Here is an 18,546-nt window from a genome sequence, read left to right on the forward strand (position 1 = left end):
TCTCTTCTGTCTGCTTCTATTATTTCCCCTATGCATTTTCTTTCCTAGCCAGATGCAAGCCAGGCTTATCAGGGTGGAGGACAGCTGCTTCATGACTGCTTCAGACCTACCTGAATAGAGCCCAAAAATCGGCACAGATGAGACTGTCAGCGCTAAAAGCTGTAACATTTACAGCCAAGACCTCCCATTTGCAATGCTGCCGCAGGCTTCGTCAGACAGGTAGTCTATCAGATGAGATAGGAAGAAGTGTACCTGTACTACATCAGCCTGATGTGGTGAGATGTCCCATTTGCTAGGCTGTTACCAGCTACCATTCTCTTGGCTTCAAATCTCTACCGTAAGTGACCCTCCAACCAGAAAAAAAAAAACTTCAGAATGCTTCTCCTTCTCTTTTTGAAAAATAAAACATTACGAGGCTGTTTCCTCAGTAGTCTTGTTTCTGTGTACCAGGGCTCTGTACAGGACACTGGACTTCTGGTACTATTAAAAGTGTACACAAATAATTTCACCTTTGTAATTTAAAATATTCCCCTCTGAAACTCATTTGCTGTTAGATAAGTGATTGGTAAGGCAGAGAAACCACCTAATGAAGAAAGATTTTCAAGTTACTAACTAAAGCTTTGAGGTGCCCTGCCACAGCTGGCGACAACACAGCTCTTTCACAGACCAGCCCAGACTGCTCAATGTTGTCTCTGGACCTTTGCTACTTGGACTTTTCTTCACCTGTTGCCATTTCTCTCAGTGCCAACTACCTCAGAGCCCAAGAGCTCTACAAACAGCATGGTTTGCCTATTGGCTAAACCAAAGACAGCCATGGGGGCTCCCCAGGTGCAAAGAGAGGGTGCCCACACCACAAGCTGCCCACAGGTTTTCTGATTCAGTTCTGGTAAATCCCTCAGTTCTCATGCTTTGCCAACACATGCCACAGACACTGTTGGCAGTGCTCTCTGTACCATGTCCAGGGCCTGATTTGGCTCTAAGTGCGGAGCTGCAGCTGCCTTTCTTGCTGATTTTGAACACTATGTTCACAAATAATGCAATGCAGAGAGCTCCTTCTGCACTTGTTCTCTTCTCTTAGTGTGCCTAAAACATACACAAGCAATCACAACAAAGCAAGTAAGTGCACAGGCATTCAAGCAGATCTTCTTTACTCCAAATATCAGGCAGCAGAATAGAACTGCAAGGCACTGTTAAGAAGTCTCCCCCAGAAACTCCATACATCTAAACCCAAATAATGCAGTAGCGGTTTTAAAATAAGGCTACCTCAAAATAATGAAATCGCAGCTGTTGCATCTCCCAAGACTGCCACAAACACCCAGAAAATACATTTTTTTTATTTTTTTTGCTACAAGATGTTCCACTCTTTTAATGCAAATGCCAGAATTTGATCACAGCACTGGTCTTGGTGAAAAGGTATTTCTACTGACTTCACTTGACATGGATCAGTTACAGCACATCATCAGCATAATGCTGCCTGAAAACAGTGGGGGAGGCATTCATGTACAAATACTAGATCCTTCTCCCCACATACCAGGCCCAGGTCTGGGTCAACCCTTTGCAGTTAGTCTACCTTCATCTCCAGCACCTCCAGCAGCTTGCAAGTTATACACTTGAAAATATGACTTTTCATTACTAGAAACTGTAATTCTGGGCTGTTATCTTCCCACCTTTAGAGAACCAGCTATGAACCAGAACATGGGACTGAACGGAGAATTCCTAAACAGTGAGAATGGAAGACATCAAACATTTCCAGGTGGAGACAGCAAAACACTTATTACAGTTTTCTTGACAGTACGTGCTTCAGCCTCAAACATACATTATTTAACAAGGTCCGTGTAGCTGTTCCATATAACAAATTACACAGTCACGTTTTGCTATTACAAGCATATCCGAGATGCTCACTGATCTGCTCAAGGTGAGGTGATAACCCACCTCTTGTTGCCCAACTTTTGTTGCATTTCCTAAAAAGCTGAAGGCTGGACATACATAGATTTATAAACACACACAGACCCGTAACAGCTGAGCTGTAGTAAATGCCTCCAGACATTCTGAACTGGAGAAGGACGGATTACTCTCTCATAGAAATTCAAATTTAAAATGAACATGTCTCACTGAAAAACATTCTATTTAAGTCATATTTCCCCACTAATAGTCTCGAAGACCTAGACTTAAAACAGAAGGAGGGGGGAAAAGTTTCTTTTTCAATAGACTTTAAGTATGCAAGAAAATGCTCAAGTTTTTTTATATAGTGTTCTCAAAAACGTCAGGCATGGTAACATTTGAGAGATCACTGAAGCACCGGCACCCTGTTTCAAAGTCATTCCCAGACTGGGGAGAGCACTGGATCGCATCTGCCTGTTTCTAAGAACTTAATGGGGATCACTGTGATCAGAATCCACTAGCCTGAAACTGAAAAATCAAGCAGTAATTTATTATATCTTGTAGTAAATAAATAGTTAAGTTTGGGGGATCTCAACGTTAGAAAGTTCAGTCACACAGAGGACTGAAAACCAAGCTATATGCCATGCACCACATATGCACAGGTACTTGCAACACACAGAAACTGTCACTCATTGCTTTGTCCCCTTTGCCTGGAGCAACCCAAGCACTCCAATCCCAAAGCCTCCTGGACCCAGGGAGAACTGCTTGTGTTCTCCACTCCATCTATTCCTCTCTTATTCCACCTCCCTGATGAAGACAGGCTAAGAGAGTTGGGCTTGTTCAGCCTGGAGAAGGTTCCAGGGAGACCTTACTGCAGCCTTTTAGTCCCTAAAGAGGGCCTGCAAGAAATCTGGAGAGAGACTTTTTACAAAGGCCTGTAGCGACAGGATGAGGGGGAATGCCTCTAAACTGAAAAAGGGCAGATTTAGACTAGACATGAAGTTCTTTACTGTAAGGATGTTGAGACACTGGAACAGGTTGCCCAAAGAAGCTGTGGCTGCCCCATCCCTGGCAGTGTCCAAGGCCAGGCTGGATGGGGCTTTCTGAGCAACCTGGTTGAGTGGAAGGATACAAGATAGGCAGTTGGAACTAGGTGATTTTGAAGGTCCCTTCCAACCCATACCATTCTATGATTCTAAGGGTAACCTAACATGGAGCTTCCAAATTGCTGCGATCATTGGCTCTATCAGCAACGAGACTCCTCTATCAATACTACCCCCACTATACTTCTCTAGGCTTCATTTCCCCCATTCCCGGCCGCTCAGCACCAGACCGAAACCCCTCCCTGCAGCTCGGGCCTTGCCGCTCCGCAGTGCAGCAGCCAGGCAGAGGGCACCGAGCTGGGAACTGAAGCTGCTGTGGAGGCGGGAACAGACCAAGATCGCTGACCCCTAACGCTTCCGGGCCTCACTACCGCAGCGGGCGGCAGCCCCCCGCCGCCCCGAGCGCACCGCCTCCCGCCTGCGAAGGGAAGGCCGCGCTCCGCCTCACAGCCCGCTCGCCGCCATTTTGGCCGGTTTGCGTCGCTTCCGCTGCTGTGAAGTAAACAGAGAGGGAAGGAGGGAGGGAAGGAGGGAAGGAAACAACGACGTGGGTGGGACGGGACGACGCGGGACAGACAGGGGAGCGGAGGAGGTGTTGTGGGTAGGCTTCGGTGGAGGGAGCTGATGTGGTCGGAGCGGAGGCGCCAGCGCGGCCCGAGTCCCGGTTAATGCGAAGCGCAGCAGCGAGCCGTCAGGTGAAGGGGCTGGAAGGGGGTGGGGGGGCGGCGGCGGCGGCGCAGGATTTCGTCTGTACCCTGGCTGCGCTGCCGGGGGAGGGGGGGGCTGTCCGAGAAAGGGCCCTGTCTGGGAGCGGAGTCCCCGCGGGCTGGGGCTCGGCCGGAAGTAGCCGACCCTGAGGTGAAGCTTCTCCGAGAGTAGCGGAGCTTAAAGCCTATCCCTTCATATTTATAGGGTGTCGCTGTCTCGCAGCCGTCTAATAGTAACAGAGTGTAAACCCCTCGTTGGTTTCGGCGGAGCTGGTGGTTCGTGGCGGGTAGGGGTCTTTAAGTACGTTCTCCCCATTAACGCGATCCTTTTATTTCTGGAACAGCCTTCAGGTGTAAAGCAGCACCACGATCTCAGTTAGGCTTGTTTATGGGAAAGCGTTAGCAGCAGGATGGAAACAGCCGTGCACAGTTGCTTGGGTTTTGCTTTGTGGTTTTAGGGTGTTTGTGGTTTTGGCCTTTGGGTTTTGTTGTTTGGTTTTTAGTTTGTTTGTTGGTTTTTTTTTTCTGTTTGGTTATTTGGGGGTTTGATTTTGGGGGGTTTTGTTTGGGTTTGTTGTTTTTTTTTTTGTTTGGTTTTGGAACTGTCTCGTCTGCGCCTCACTCAGCAATAAAAACCATGTTAAGCGTGTGCTTTGCTCCTCCTACTTGTTGACTGAACTATGTGATTATGGTTGAACATGACTGTATTGCAAACAAGATAGAGTGGGTTGCACCCAGGTGCGGAGTTCAGAACAGTGAGTTCTGAAACCAGTCGTTATAATAGGTTGAGAAATGTACTTGGAATGTCTTAAAGAGTCACGCATCCTGATTTCACTCGTCTTTCTGTCCTGGCAGAGTTGGCTATTCTTGTTTTTTGGCTTTCCTTTCCTGAGATTTTAAAGCAAAGTTGATTATAGCAGCGACGTGGAAAAACTGATCACTGATAAGTGTCTCCTGCATGTACCTGAGAGAGTTAAAAGCAGGATTGATGGTTCAGGCATTGTAGGAAGTGATAAGCAGTCATTGTTTGGAAAATTTATTGTGCCTATACAGTAATGTGCCAGCATCACTGTCTTCCTTGCTGAAAACTTATTTCTGTTGGCCTTGGATTTAAAATAGTTACGTGTTTAGACTATCATATACATAAAATGAACTGAATTGCCTGATTGCATCTGCCTCTTCCTATATTAAATTTGCAGAAAGGTTTATTCTTTTAACTGGTCTTTTTAAATAATTTTTATAAGACTGGAAACTTGTAGGCAAATCTGTATTCTTTCAATTTTGCATTTGTTTCATTGTTAGGCATATTAAAAAGTTGAAACCAGTTATGTTTTTAAAAAGCTATTCTAATACTTTAATTTCTGAAACAAGATGACAAAAATTAGATGAACAAGTTAATAAGAAATTAACTTGGGATAGTACCCCACAACTTCCAGAGTGGGTTTTGATCTGCAACCATCATAAATTAACTACTTTAGAACTTGTGCAAGTTAGCTCAGAGGTGCAGTTTGTAAGTTGGCTGTGGATGACCTGGGCCACTTCTGTCAGCCATCTCTCAGAAGTTAATTATCCAGCTGAAAAATTAATACAGATTCACAGTTTTGTCAGTGGCAGCTCACTCCTAGTCTTTTCAGAAGAAAATGAAGGTGTCAGATCTAGTCCTCTTGTCTTTGAAAAGATCAGTTATAGTAAGCATGCTGCATATGTGGATTGGCTCTACTGTACATGCACAATAACACCTGGAATGTGGTAAGGGAGAAAATACAGAACTTGTCTCCCTGAAGCAGTGATAAAAGCAGCCTATCTAACTAAAAAATCTATGCACATGTATTACCTTATTAGCAAAAGATGAGGCAGGATCTTGCTAGAGGAAGACTTGGAGAGCGAAGTCTCCGTTACCTTTAGTTTTTGACAGATTGACAAGAGATGGCTTTGGAAAGACTTAAAAACATCAAACATCCCAAATTTGGCAAGTGAATAGCTTGCACATGGCAATTGCTTGTTATAACCTAGTTGTTAGGAATAGCTGTTTAGCCTAATGTTTAAAGGAATATTACATTTCAGACTAGTTTATTACAAATAATATTCTGGGACTGTACTTAGTAGTTGTCTCAAAGACAAACATGGCAGGTTTGCAGTAGATTTGCTCATCTAATTCTTGATTAGGTTTAAGTTTATTTTGCAGATGGTTCTAGTCACTATTCACTTTTCTTGCTTTTGTTCTGTACTAGTGAAGTTAGTGGCTCAGCAGCAGAACTCTCTGCCAGGTGGAAAGCTTGTTTCAGCACAGGAGTCGTGTTTTGCATCGTCTCATAGTCATGAGCTGTGCATTACAGTAAATGTAGGTATTTTTCGCAGCAGTGTTTTCATCTTGTGCTTGCCCCCAAGTGCCACTGGGATTAGAAAATTAAATTGAAGAAAATCAAGATACAAATTCTGTTTATCAGTCTTTCGTGACAGTTGTTCAAACTTTACATCCTTTTATGAATAGCTTCAGATCTTAAGTGACAGTTTGCTTTTGTCATGTGAGTAGGTAAGGTTAAAGTGCTTTAAAGATAGGTAAGGAGATGCTGGCTTTGAAAAAATAACCTATGATGCACTGGATGATAAACAGTATAATTTTCCACTTTTATTACACTTTGTTTTTAAAAAGACTTCTGAACTTCCGTTTAGTTGCAGCACATAGCAAGGAAAATTAAGTGTCCAGGTCCCCCATGGACTGGGATGTGATAATCTTATATGTGTAATTGTATTTGAATGTTAAACCAGAATGATGTCAGTGTTTATGAAGTAAGTTTGTCTTACAGAAATCATGGGGGCTTGGGAGGTGTTTATGCGTGTGAAGCCCACCCCTCCTCTGGATTCTCTCAGCTTTTTAGAAACTAGAATTGAGTGTGTTCTAGTTCAGTGTGAGTCTCATTCATCACCCTTTAGGATATGGTATGCCTTGCATTGAGCTTTAAAAAAAAAAAACAATTGGCTGCTAAATTCAATTGTAAGCTGGCATGTATAAAAGAATACACTTTGATCAAAATTCAGTGCTAGATTTATTCCAGATTTATGTAGTGGTGGGTTTTTTTCCCCCTCTTTAATAATGTAGCTTAAGGTAGAACTTGTGTGAAACCACTATGGATCCTCTTGAGAATGAGATAACCTTTTGCCTCAGACTTGTTGAATTTAGTATGATTTTGATGAAAGTTTTCGAACTCTTTTGTAATTTTTTTTTTTTTTCTTTTTGTGGGTTAAAGCTTCCACAGTTACTGGAAATCTTTCATAATCCCTCTTCACTAGTTAGTTGGAAAACCAGAAGGACACCAGTGTTCTCAATGAAATATGTTTTTAAGGGTACTGATTTAAAATAGGTGCATTCAAAGTAACCTTTTTAAAAAGAAATAAATAAAGGTTCTTTCTGGGAATAAAATGAACTTGACAGATACAGTTTCTGCAAGATGCAGTGCCTGCAAACATGCATACACTTGTTATTTACTTTCTTGCCTGACATTTCCCTTCCTTGTTATTTTTGGATTACCACTTCAGAATCATAGTTACTTGTGGATTGGTTTGAGGAATTTTTGTTTCTTTTTCTCTTCTCCATGTAAGGGAGGAAAAACCTGCAAAAGGGTGTCTGCAGAAAACATACCTTCTCACCTCATCGCTTTTTTATTGATACTGTTGCATTTACAAAATGTATAGGTTTTTTTTATTATTACTGTTTTTTGTAGAATGAAACGAGGAAGGAAAACTACTGAGGCCAACAGCAGTTCATCTGAAGAGACAACTGAGAAAGAATCCAAGAGACACAAGGTCACAGATGAGAAAACCGTAATCGTGCAGAGTCCAGACTGGGCAAACCTGCTTCAAGACATTATCCTACAGGTGTTTCAGTACTTGCCCCTTCTGGATCGTGCTCATGCATCACAGGTCTGCCGAAGCTGGAACCAAGTGTTTCATATGCCTGATCTCTGGAGGTGTTTTGAGTTTGAACTGAATCAACCAGCTACATCTTACTTGAGGGCTACACATCCTGAACTAATCAAGCAAATAATAAAGAGGCATTCCAATCACCTGCAGTATGTAAGCTTCAAGGTAGTGTATTTTATAGGCTTTTTAACAATTTTTATGAAAATAAAAGCATTTGTTAAACTTGATCCCCCCCCCCCATTTAGAGTGCTTTTAAGAAACATCTCAAATACTTTTGAGACAGTACTGATGGTTCATCTATAATAAATATCAAAGCATGAGACGTATGGTTTGTCCCAGTAATTGAAAAACTGATGATAAAGTGTAATTGACAACTGCGATCAGAACATTTTAACACATTGAAAATTAAAGAACATCACTAAATGTTAAGAAAGGCTTATGGTGTTATTTTTGTGGTTAGAATTGTCAGTTATTTAGAAAGAAAAAATGACAGCTCTCAGTGTGGTAGGCCTTGTTTTCAGGCCTACTGCAGAAATGGATTCTCTAAATGAGCATATGGACATGGAGGTTACCTCCCAGTTAATTTTTTTTATTTGGATATATTTTTAGGACTAAATTTTGGAATAACAGTTCTCAGCATAAGTTTTCATTGCTTTAATTCAGTTATGTGGGGATTTTCTTGTTTGGTGCTTTTTTTTGTTTTTTCTTGTAACGCCTCTAGCTGTTTAAAATTCTGCATCAATGAGTGGGAAGCAATACTTCAGTTCTGATACTACTGTACATGTGTATACCTGCCTCAGAATTAAGTTTCATTGGGATGCATAAATTGAATGTTTTCCCATCGTTAGAAAAAATCTAATGCACGGAGAGTGACTTCAGTACTACTAATAAGCAACTATTGGTTTTACTACTGAATTGAGTGCGATTATCTGTGTATGGCATCTACTTAGCACAGCTGCATTTCAGTTAACATGGGATTTGCACAGGATGATGCTTGGTCTTTGGACTCATGGAATTAATTTCAGCAGATGAAAACCTTTAACATTGGCTTACATGTCACTGTTCTGGAAGGGTGCTGTGCAAGAGTCATGGCTGTGTATGCATGAGCTAAGTGACAAATTTACAAAAGAAGTTACTTCTGCAGCCAAGTGGACATACTAGATCTGTCAGAGATCTGGCAGTTTTAATGTAGGAATCATGAGCGTGTTGGTAGCTCGGGCTACAAACCTCTGCCTGATGATATATTGCTACTTCATGCAGTGCCAGGTACAAACTGTTATCACAAGGTTTGCAGGGTTTTTATCAGTGTCCAAATAAAGAATATTTATGGCAGTGTTGAAATGACCTTCCAGTGCTATCTCCTGTCTATGTTGCTTTGCACCAAGTGATTTTGAAGGATTTCAGATGCCCTTCACTGGTAGGGTAAATACCCACATAATTTCTTAAACATTTTCCTTCAGTTCTCCTTCAGTGTTGTAGAATAAACTCTAGATCACAGGGAATACGAAGTAGCAAGGGTAATCACAAGAAAGTGGATATAATACTGTATGTTACTCTCTCAAGGCTGAAAATGTGAGGAGTGTTTTGTAGGCAAAGAAAGACTGGATTGTTGAAATGAAGCTTTTCAGCTTGTGTTCAAGCAGAAAATGGACATTAATTGGACTTGGGTCAGTTGCCGACAAGCTAGCATGGCTTATGGTAGACTTCAAATTGATCTTGTGGTCAAACCCGTGTTCTGTGGATTTGCAAAGCTGTCTTGCATACAGAGCATCTGAGTGTTGAGGGAAATCCACTTGAGGCACGTTAAGTGATTCAGTTTTGCAACAAGCTTACTAACGATTTATTTTTTTCAGGGTATCCACTGATGTCTGTTGTGGTATTAATGATGAAGGTCTAGTGGAAGGTACCCATGCAGAAGGATTGGAACTAGATGATGTTTAAGGTGCCTTCCAGCCCTAACCATTCTATGATAGAGGTTCATGTAATAATGCACTTAACTCTTCAGCAGCTGTATGTAATGATCTGAGTCACCATAAAAAAAAAAACAACTTACAGAATTCTTGCATTTTGGATAAGGAAGCATGTGAAGAGGAAGTAGGGGAGGCTCTAGACCTAAGTCAACCTCTACTTGCTTATTATTTGATGTGGATTGCATATCTTGAAATAACTGTAAAGCTGATCCCTCACCGTGATAAGTTTTACCAAAGTGTACAGGAGAGTGGCAAATTTACAGCAAATTATCTTGGATTTTTGGTATGTGCTTTTCGGGGCAAAAAGAATGGCACTGATGGATTCTCAGTGAGGTGGTTTGTGGGCTTTTTTGACATCACGATTCGGAAGGTAAAGTGGAAAAAAAACCATTAAAGTGTATCTGCTCTACTTTGCTTTTTGTAAGAAGGGTGTGTTTGATACAGTGTTTTCTGAATAATAAATCTTTCTGTTTTAAGGTGGACAGTAGCAAAGAATCTGCAGAAGCAGCTTGTGATATTTTATCACAGCTTGTGAATTGCTCTCTGAAAACGCTTGGGTTAATTTCAACTGCGCGGCCAAGCTTCATGGATTTACCAAAGGTATTTTGATACGTATATTTTTTCTATAGTGCAGTATTTCAGTGTTTCATGCAGTATTCCTACAACTTTATGAAAAGCTTTATTGTAAGAATATGAATCTTTGGTTAAGGAAAGCTTTATTACTGAGCTCTATAAAGGAAGGAACTGAGGTGTTGTACTAAGATGGATAGTTACGTTTCATTCGTTCTCTGCATCATGTGAGAACTTGGTTCTGACCTTGTTTTCCTAAGTCCTTTTGTCTATTGACCTCAATGTAATACTGAGCAACATGATGCAAGTCAGGAGGGTAGACGATTTGTATCTGTATAATTGTACTGTGGAACTGTGGGGATGTTTAGGAGACTATTTCAGTCAAACAAGTGGTAGAGTTTTATACATGTAGGCTTACTGTAGGGATTATATTTTCAATGAGCTTTGTTCAGAAAGCAATATGATCGTGATTTTCAGTACTTCATGTCACACAATGTCAGATTCTTAGGCAAAGTGCACTGTATTTCTGAAATTTTCTGTCAGATTTTTACCTTGAATGTTTACCAAAAATTAGGTTTTGTTAAAATGCATCTGCTGTAGATGACAACAAATCTCTTATATGTGTTTCTAAACAAGAATTCCTGCTAGTGAGGTAGAAGGGTGCTGTTGCTGAGGAGCAGGAGAGTGGTTGGGGTAAACTGGACTGCTTGTTCTATGGCAGTGATATCTTGGATGTCTTACAGCCTCAGTTCTTGAGTCCAGTCTCGCATATATATGAAGGGCCAAACAGAGCTAGACTATTAGCTGGATCTCAGTGACGTCATTGCTAATGACGGCAACAAGGATAAGGAAGAACTAGGGACAGCCTCAGGAAAGGAAGTAGGTTATAGGGCTTAAGCAAGGTTAGTTACAGAAGGATTATCAATTACTATCCTTGGCAGCGATCACAGCCACATCATGTAGTTCTCTTGAACATGTATTTTTAATCCTTAATTTTCAAAGGGGATTTCCAGATCTTTAACTCTTTTCTGTATGCTTTTTTCCCTTTTTTTGATCTGCTTTGAGAAGTGACTGTAAGAAAACCTGAACATGGTGAAAACAATCCATAGTGTGTTGTAAATACTTTGTCCTTTCAGCTCTTGATTCTTGTTTTATTTCTTAATCTGAATGCTGGTTTAGCTGTTTTACTTAGTTTTCACTGGAGGGATATGTTATGATCCTGTTCAGCTTGTCAGTACAGTTGGGAGTGGTCCCTAAAGCCAAAATGCCTAATACTTCTGACTTGAACTTTCCATTTGCATTGACTGATTTTGACAGTTTATGTGAAAATATTAATTCCTGCTCTGAGTGTGTGTGAGTTTTACCAAAACCACATACGCATCACGTAAGAATGGGCTAATACTGTTGCCAGGCCTTCTTTCACATAACTCTATTCAGGATTCTATAAGTGCATGTGGCTCAGAGTGAAACTGTATTGAAGTCAAAGTAGCAGGTAATTTTGTGGGATACTTAATGTAGTGCATGGAGGAAGTACTTTTTTTAAGTCTTCTATTCAGTAAATCCTGTAAGAAATCATGAAGATAAGCCTATTATTCACTTCCTTCATACCATCAATGATTTCTGTAAGCACTGCTGCAGCTGCTCCATAGTCTGTTTCTCAAGTTCAGGTGCTCTGGGCTCTGCCTTTACTGGTATGTTTCAGTGGTTACATAGAAATGCTGAGGACCAACCTGGAACTCCATTACCTGTGCTACTTGGAATCATCGAATAGTTAATTATCTCCTGCTCCTTGGCTCTGTTTAGACTGCACCACTCTGCTTTCCAAGACAAATCCATTCAGACCCTAAATTCTCTGCGTGGATGTTAGGCAGGCAGTAGTAGTATTTGACTTTGGGCATATCTTAACAGTATAGAGCTGCCAATTTTGACTGTGTTTGCATGTCACTGGTGCAGCTTAATTTGCCACATGGAAATTTGTATTCGAAGATGTTTCTTTGAGAGTGTGACATGCAAATAACCCTCAAAATTAGGGCTTGTAGGCTTTCTCTTTGCTTGTGGTCTTCCTATAGAGTTAGGTTTGTGTAGTGGATTGTCCTGGGCCAGGTTCTTGATTGATATCTAATGTTAGACATTCTGATTTGCCAAATACATAGACTGATAGCAAAAAGTTACTGTATTTTCTCTACTCAAAAAATGTAAATTTTAATATTAATTTTTAATTATGCAATATCAAGGGAATGCTTTTTCAGCAAATGTTGTCAATAAGTAAAATAAAACTAGGACTGCTGTGCACAGTGTAGAACCATTGAGATGTTTATTTCAAGTACTAGTGTTTCATTTACACTCTTTTTTTTCCAGTCTCACTTTATTTCTGCACTGACAGTGGTGTTCGTAAACTCCAAATCCCTCTCTTCACTTAAGATTGATGATACACCAGTAGATGATCCATCTCTCAAAGTACTAGTGGCTAACAACAGCGACACACTGAAACTACTGAAAATGAGCAGTTGTCCTCATGTTTCTCCAGCTGGTAAGCTACTGTGGCTTGTTTCTTTTGTTTGGTTTGGTTTTAAACATGAAATGCATTCATTAAATTCTGTCTGAAACTGATAAAGCCCTGAAAAAATAGTGGTGGGGTGAGAGCAAGGATGAATGTGGTATCTACAGAAAATGTCACTGAATAAAATACTAATTCAGCTGGTTGTCCATCCATCCATCCTACCACTTGCAGAGTGACTACTGAACTAATAATAAAACGGTGCATGTCTGTTCTGGACAAATAACTAACCTCCTGTGGAACTTAAAGGCATATATATTGACTTGATAGTGCACTGCTTCTTCAGTGACTATTTAAGTATTGCAGTGTAATTAAACTTTTTGGAACATAAGTTCCTTTTCCGCAGTTTTTGTATGGGTTGAGTATGGGTTTTGTATGGGTTTTGAGTGCTGCGATGTTTTGGATTATGAAGATGCTGGTTTAGTCATTCTGAAAGAAAGCAGTTTAATCTTTTACTGGAGTATAAGTGCAAACAGTATCAACAGCAGGGAGATGAGACTGAGATGTGCAGAACTTCTGTCATTACCAGATGTAGTTCATTAGCACTCTAAGCGTGTTTGTGGCAAGAATGAAGCCAGTTTGTATCGGAATGAAATAGCTGAGGATTGTCAGAGTTCACAGAATTAACATTTGTGGAAAACGTGTGCAATACACCCCAAATCTAAGATTGATTCACAGCTCATTAACTTGACAGTTCAGATTTTTCACTGAGAAATGGAAGAGGAATTGTAAATGAGATGCGGGCAACTTAATTCAGTTCCTCATTTGAGGATAAGTAGAAACTGCTGTAGTCACCATAGCTTTCTTCATGCAAGTATATTGCAACTGTAAATATTCGGTATATGTAAAATTCATCTCCTAATATGTGGGGAAAATGATACTGTAGCAGAGGGCATGTTACTATAGTGATAACAAAGAAAACACAAACACATACCTTTTGCAGGCAAAGGTCTCGGACAAAACCTGGTATTTGGTTTTGTATACAGAATTTCTGAAAATGCAGGTTTGTTTTCTGGAAGGTTTGTCCAACAAGGTGTTCTCCAGCATGTTAACTGGAATGTTATTTCCTTCAAAGCTTTGTAATCGTAGGTTGTTTGAATTAGCTTGAGTGACTGCTTTTTCTGACTTAAAATTTTGTTTAAGAATCCTTGTGCCTGAGAAGTACAGGAGCCATAACGTGTTTGTCCAGGGGAAGAGGCTCCAGCAGTAATTTGTAACTAAGCAGAGTAAGTCAGTTCCTTGGACTTGGACTCCTCTTGAAGGAAAATTAGAAACTTTGAGCACTGAGACCTACCTGGATTTTTTTTCTGTTGGGAATATTATAATTTGCAGACTCTGGAAAAATATGAATTGAACCGAAAGGGCCATGAGATATGCAAAACTAATTACTTACAGATGCACTTCAGATGGTATAACATGCCTTCAGATTGCAGATCAGGGTGAGATGGAGTATGTTCATTACTGGATTAGTTCTCAAGAAATTTCTTCCTGAAGGACAGAGAAGAGTAATGCAAGGTAGTGCAAGGGGGAGACTCCAGTACTACAGGGATAAAGGAGAAAGATTGATACCAAACTGTGAATTGCTTCCAAAGGATGCTCTGAATAGTTCCTGGATAGTTACTGTACAAAGAGGCATATTTGGGTTTGAGCTGGAGAAACAAAGGCAGTGATGTACTTCTAATCTTTGTGAGCATATTTGAAGTTTCTGCTCTTTGCTGTTTCCTCTCTGAAGTTTAACTTGCATTAGAACTGCAACAGTAACTTGTCAAAACAATAATGGTAATTTTTAAATCCACACTGATATGCTGTTTTTTATTACCAGAAATACTAGCTGTTGAAACAGCGTGAACTGAAAGCCTTTCTGCTCTGCTTTGGGGGCAGGGAGTTGCTTCTTTTCGGGTGGGGGAGTAGGGGAGAAGAGTGGCTGTTGGGTGCGTCTGCATTAGCAGTTCAGTAGAGGGATTTCTTTGATGGAGATCGGTGCTATATGGTATCAAGACTGATTTACCTCTCAGTGACACATAGGTTTAGGCAGTGTTGATTGAGGGATGTTCTGTGAACAGCATGGGCTCCAGGCAGGCCCTCCAGTAACTGTCTACACTATGAATGGTCAGTTCTATGTGACTTCATTGGCTATGTAACTTCATTGACAGAATGCGATGTGGATATCTCAGTCCTTGACCCATCAAAAATCACAGCAAGTTGACCCCCATTCTTCCCATATGTGCGTTGCACTAGTGAGTGATGTGACAGTGTATGTGGATCTTGAAACTCTGCTGAAAAATATTTCATGTGCCAACAGCCCTAGGTATTACGAAGCAGCATGCTTGAGTCAACTGAGGGGGAGTGGTCAGAATAGCCTTTCCAGGAGTACTGCTGTAAGAATAACCTCACTACTATTTCAGGCCAAGACATTATCTCTGGAATGTGCAGGAGGTACACACAAGTTTGTAGTTATGCTTAGTTTTCATTTTGTACTCCAATCTTGAAAAAAAAAATAAAAAAATCTGTATTTTCTCTTCATCTTGGATCCCATCCTTTCCTTCCTGAATGAACTGATGAGTACTGTTACATCTAGAAATTGTTTTTATAGGAAATAGTCGCTGTCAGAGTTGGGTTAAAATTCTGTTTACCTAAATTCTGCTTTTTTTTTGCTCCCCCCCTTTTTTTTTTTCAGTTTATCTAACTTTTTTTGCAGTTGATAGTATTTGATATAGTTAAAAGAGCTTCTGATGCATGTATTCTTGCAGATCCTCAGGTGGAAAATACAAACTTCTTTGGAGTACACAGTTATGCAATATTTTTACAGTAATTTATTTCATAAAGTGTTTTTAGACTCAGTATAGGCTTCTCTTTTGAATTTAATAACTAGATCTTAAAATAACTGCTGTCTTTCTGTATTTCTTCTCATTGCTTCAAAGCTGTAGTGTATTGAGCTCAAGCTTTTCAGCTCTGTATTAAACGTGATGTTCCCATCTCTCCTATTAATGGAAAGACCATATCCCAGTTTTCACACAATTTTCTGGGTCACAGGGAATACAGAGGACTGCATGCTTTTTTTAGTACTTTTGGGTTTATTTTAGTACTGTTACCAGCATGGTACCATTGCTTGTGTCTGCAAATAGAATGAGTGGGAAGCCTAAAGGCTGAACTGAATTCTTTTTGTTAATGTCTTTGCTATGAGCAGCAGGTTATATTGATTGATGAAAGGGAGAGTCTAGAAATTGCTGTTCTATGAATTTCTGCTTCTAATTTTTAGTGTTTTGCCTCTTCTGTTTTCTTCTTGCTGTTGCTTTTCCAAATTTAAGTATTAGTGCTTTGCTAGAAAGAACAAATACTGACAGCAGCAACTTCCACATTTAATTGAATATCTAGCATGCATTTTCCATTTGCTTCGCTCAGGTGACAGATCTCATTCATGGTGGCTTTGTAAGCCAGAGGGGGACAGCAGTTCCTCCAGAGCAGGCTAAGGAAATACTTCTGTATAAGCCTCTTTTACAAAAATGAAGTTGAGTATATGCGGCCTTACCAAAGGGCAGAACAGTCAGAGTATGATAGTTCTGAGTTTGTCACATGAGAATCCGCTCCCACAGGTCTTAAGGTCCTTTCCAACTCAGACCATTCTGTGATTGTGTTCTCTTTTCCCAGGTATCCTTTGCGTAGCTGACCAGTGTCATGGCTTACGTGAGCTGGCACTGAATTACCACCTGCTGAGCGATGAGCTTCTGCTTGCTTTGTCTTCAGAAAAACATGTCAGGTTGGAACACTTGCGCATTGATGTTGTCAGTGAGAACCCCGGACAGACTCAGTTCCACACAATTCAGAAGAGCAGCTGGGACGCTTTTATCAAGCATTCTCCTAAAGTAAATTTAGTCATGTACTTTTTTTTGTACGAAGAAGAGTTTGACCCGTTCTTTCGTTACGAAATACCTGTCACTCACCTTTATTTTGGAAGATCAGTAAGCAAAGATGTACTTGGCCGCGTTGGGATGACGTGTCCTCGGTTGGTTGAACTGGTTGTGTGCGCCAACGGATTACGGCCACTGGATGAGGAGTTGATCCGTATTGCAGAACGTTGCAAGTATCTATCAGCCGTTGGCCTTGGAGAATGTGAAGTCTCTTGCAGTGCCTTTGTCGAGTTTGTGAAGATGTGTGGTGGTCGTCTCTCACAGCTTTCTATTATGGAGGAAGTTTTGATTCCTGATCAGAAATACAGCTTAGAGCAGATTCATTGGGAAGTTTCAAAGCATCTTGGTAGAGTCTGGTTCCCAGACATGATGCCTACATGGTAAAGTCCTTAAAAGACTTCAGGGCAGATGGAATAGTACCTTAAGCCCAAGGTTACCATATTGCAATTTATTGTATAAGCATATTTAATAATACAGCTTTTACTGTAAATTACTTCATGATTTGATTAGAAAATTAATCTTTCATTCAGAATTATTTATGAGATCCACATTCAAAAATAGAAATCATGGATAGCTCCAAACCCCATTTTTATCCAAATGAAAATCCTTTTTCTGTTCTGAATTTGTTCTTTGTCAGTGACCTCAAACTTTTATGGAAATAAAAAATGCATTTTAAAATATGGAAATGTACCTACAAAATGTCAATTTCAATAGGCTGTTCTTTTCTTTAGATACTGTTATTGAACAGGATCAGATGTGATCTTAAAAGCAAAACAAAGCCACACATAAACTGCATGCTTCTGGTGCAGACTGCAGACACCAGTTCTAAGCCCAAGCACCTAGCTCGCAAGACCTAGATAAATAGATAAGTACACCTAGATAAATACACCTAGAGGCGTATTTAGTAGGCTGTGAAATAATACATTCTTTTATATCAAAGTCATAAAAGGCAGGAGCAATACACAATAACATAGTTTAGACTACTAAAATACTGTTACCTTATTCAACGGATTATTAAGTCCATCTAAAATGGAGTGCAATAGTAGTGTGAGCTACCAGAAGTGGTGTGGTTTTTCTTACCCTCTACGCATTTTAATGTAGTCTGCTTATGGGGCCTCAGATCTATGTCTAAACCTGTTTTAAGGTATTTATGTCTAGCTCAGGAAGCGAAAGCATTCTGGGGAAAAATGTAGATACATTGTATTTAACCCACATTAGAGTTAATGAGCTTTTCTTGCCCATTAACCAGTTTTGCAGCTAGGGTCAGATGGAATAAGGTGTAGTTTATGAAGTGAACCCTGAAGTGTTAAATGTGATGACATGGACGTGAAGAGCATGAGATGTGAAGGCTAAAATTTAAGTGGTGACCAGGAATCTTCTAACAAAACCTTAGACCTTTTGGCTGCTTTCAATTTGAGAAAAATGACATTGTAACAGTTGCTTAAGCTGTATAAACTAATTGTATACTGTAAATCTGTTTCAGAAACGTTTATGTATAAACTGAATGTTTGATAGATGATCATTTTGTATACTTTGAATTCAGCTAGCTCGATCACTTCATATGTAAAAAACCTAACAGCAGTAAACTTGCATTGAGTAGAGCAATAGGCAAAACCTTGTTTTGAATATTTGGTTCATCAGTTTTATTAAAGAAAGTTTTTAGTCTGTAAGTGCTGTAGGCAGTGTATTGCCTGTGATCTGGATGTGGCTTGTGACTTCATTTCTTACCACCGCCAGTTACGTTATTTGCTCTCCTCCATTATTGATGGGTAACACTGACGTCTTCACATGGCTGCTGAAGGTGTTTGGAAGCCGTCAGCAAGGAGGAGCTGCTCCAGCTATGGGCCAGGCTCAGCTGAGCAGGCAGCCTCTTCCCATATGCGCAGTACAGCTATTCCTGAAAATGAGTAAATTTTCTTCATTTCTGAC

At 40.3% G+C, this 18,546-nt stretch overlaps 1 protein-coding gene across 2 annotated transcripts; it reads left to right on the top strand.

Moving 5' to 3' along the window:
- Positions 1–3,539: 3,539 nt before the first annotated feature.
- Positions 3,540–18,287, top strand: FBXL3 (F-box and leucine rich repeat protein 3). 2 transcript variants are annotated; one of them, XM_061445253.1, is made up of 5 exons: positions 3,540–3,679; positions 7,414–7,777; positions 10,060–10,182; positions 12,511–12,682; positions 16,358–18,287. In XM_061445253.1, the coding sequence occupies exons 2-5, from the start codon at positions 7,415–7,417 to the stop codon at positions 16,999–17,001; spliced, it is 1,302 nt and encodes a 433-aa protein (XP_061301237.1). In that variant the 5' UTR covers positions 3,540–3,679; position 7,414; the 3' UTR covers positions 17,002–18,287. The 2 variants fall into 2 exon arrangements, with proteins under 2 accessions (XP_061301237.1, XP_061301238.1); XM_061445254.1 differs by lacking the exon at positions 3,540–3,679 and adding an exon at positions 3,759–3,842.
- The last annotated feature ends 259 nt before the right edge of the window (positions 18,288–18,546 follow it).

This window comes from Pezoporus flaviventris, unplaced genomic scaffold (genome assembly GCF_033815535.1).
Source record: "Pezoporus flaviventris isolate CSIRO_AGI_PZ_B2104156 unplaced genomic scaffold, CSIRO_AGI_Pfla_v1 ptg000003l, whole genome shotgun sequence".
Lineage (NCBI taxonomy): Eukaryota > Metazoa > Chordata > Aves > Psittaciformes > Psittacidae > Pezoporus > Pezoporus flaviventris.

What these genes read in the sequence shown, in the direction of transcription:
- FBXL3 (XM_061445253.1), top strand. Translation starts at nt 7,415, where the DNA reads ATGAAACGAGGAAGGAAAACTACTGAGGCCAACAGCAGTTCATCTGAA. An exon ending in TGCAGTATGTAAGCTTCAAG is followed by an intron (nt 7,778 to 10,059) that starts GTAGTGTATTTT and finishes TTCTGTTTTAAG; the next exon opens with GTGGACAGTAGCAAAGAATC. An exon ending in GCTTCATGGATTTACCAAAG is followed by an intron (nt 10,183 to 12,510) that starts GTATTTTGATAC and finishes TTTTTTTTCCAG; the next exon opens with TCTCACTTTATTTCTGCACT.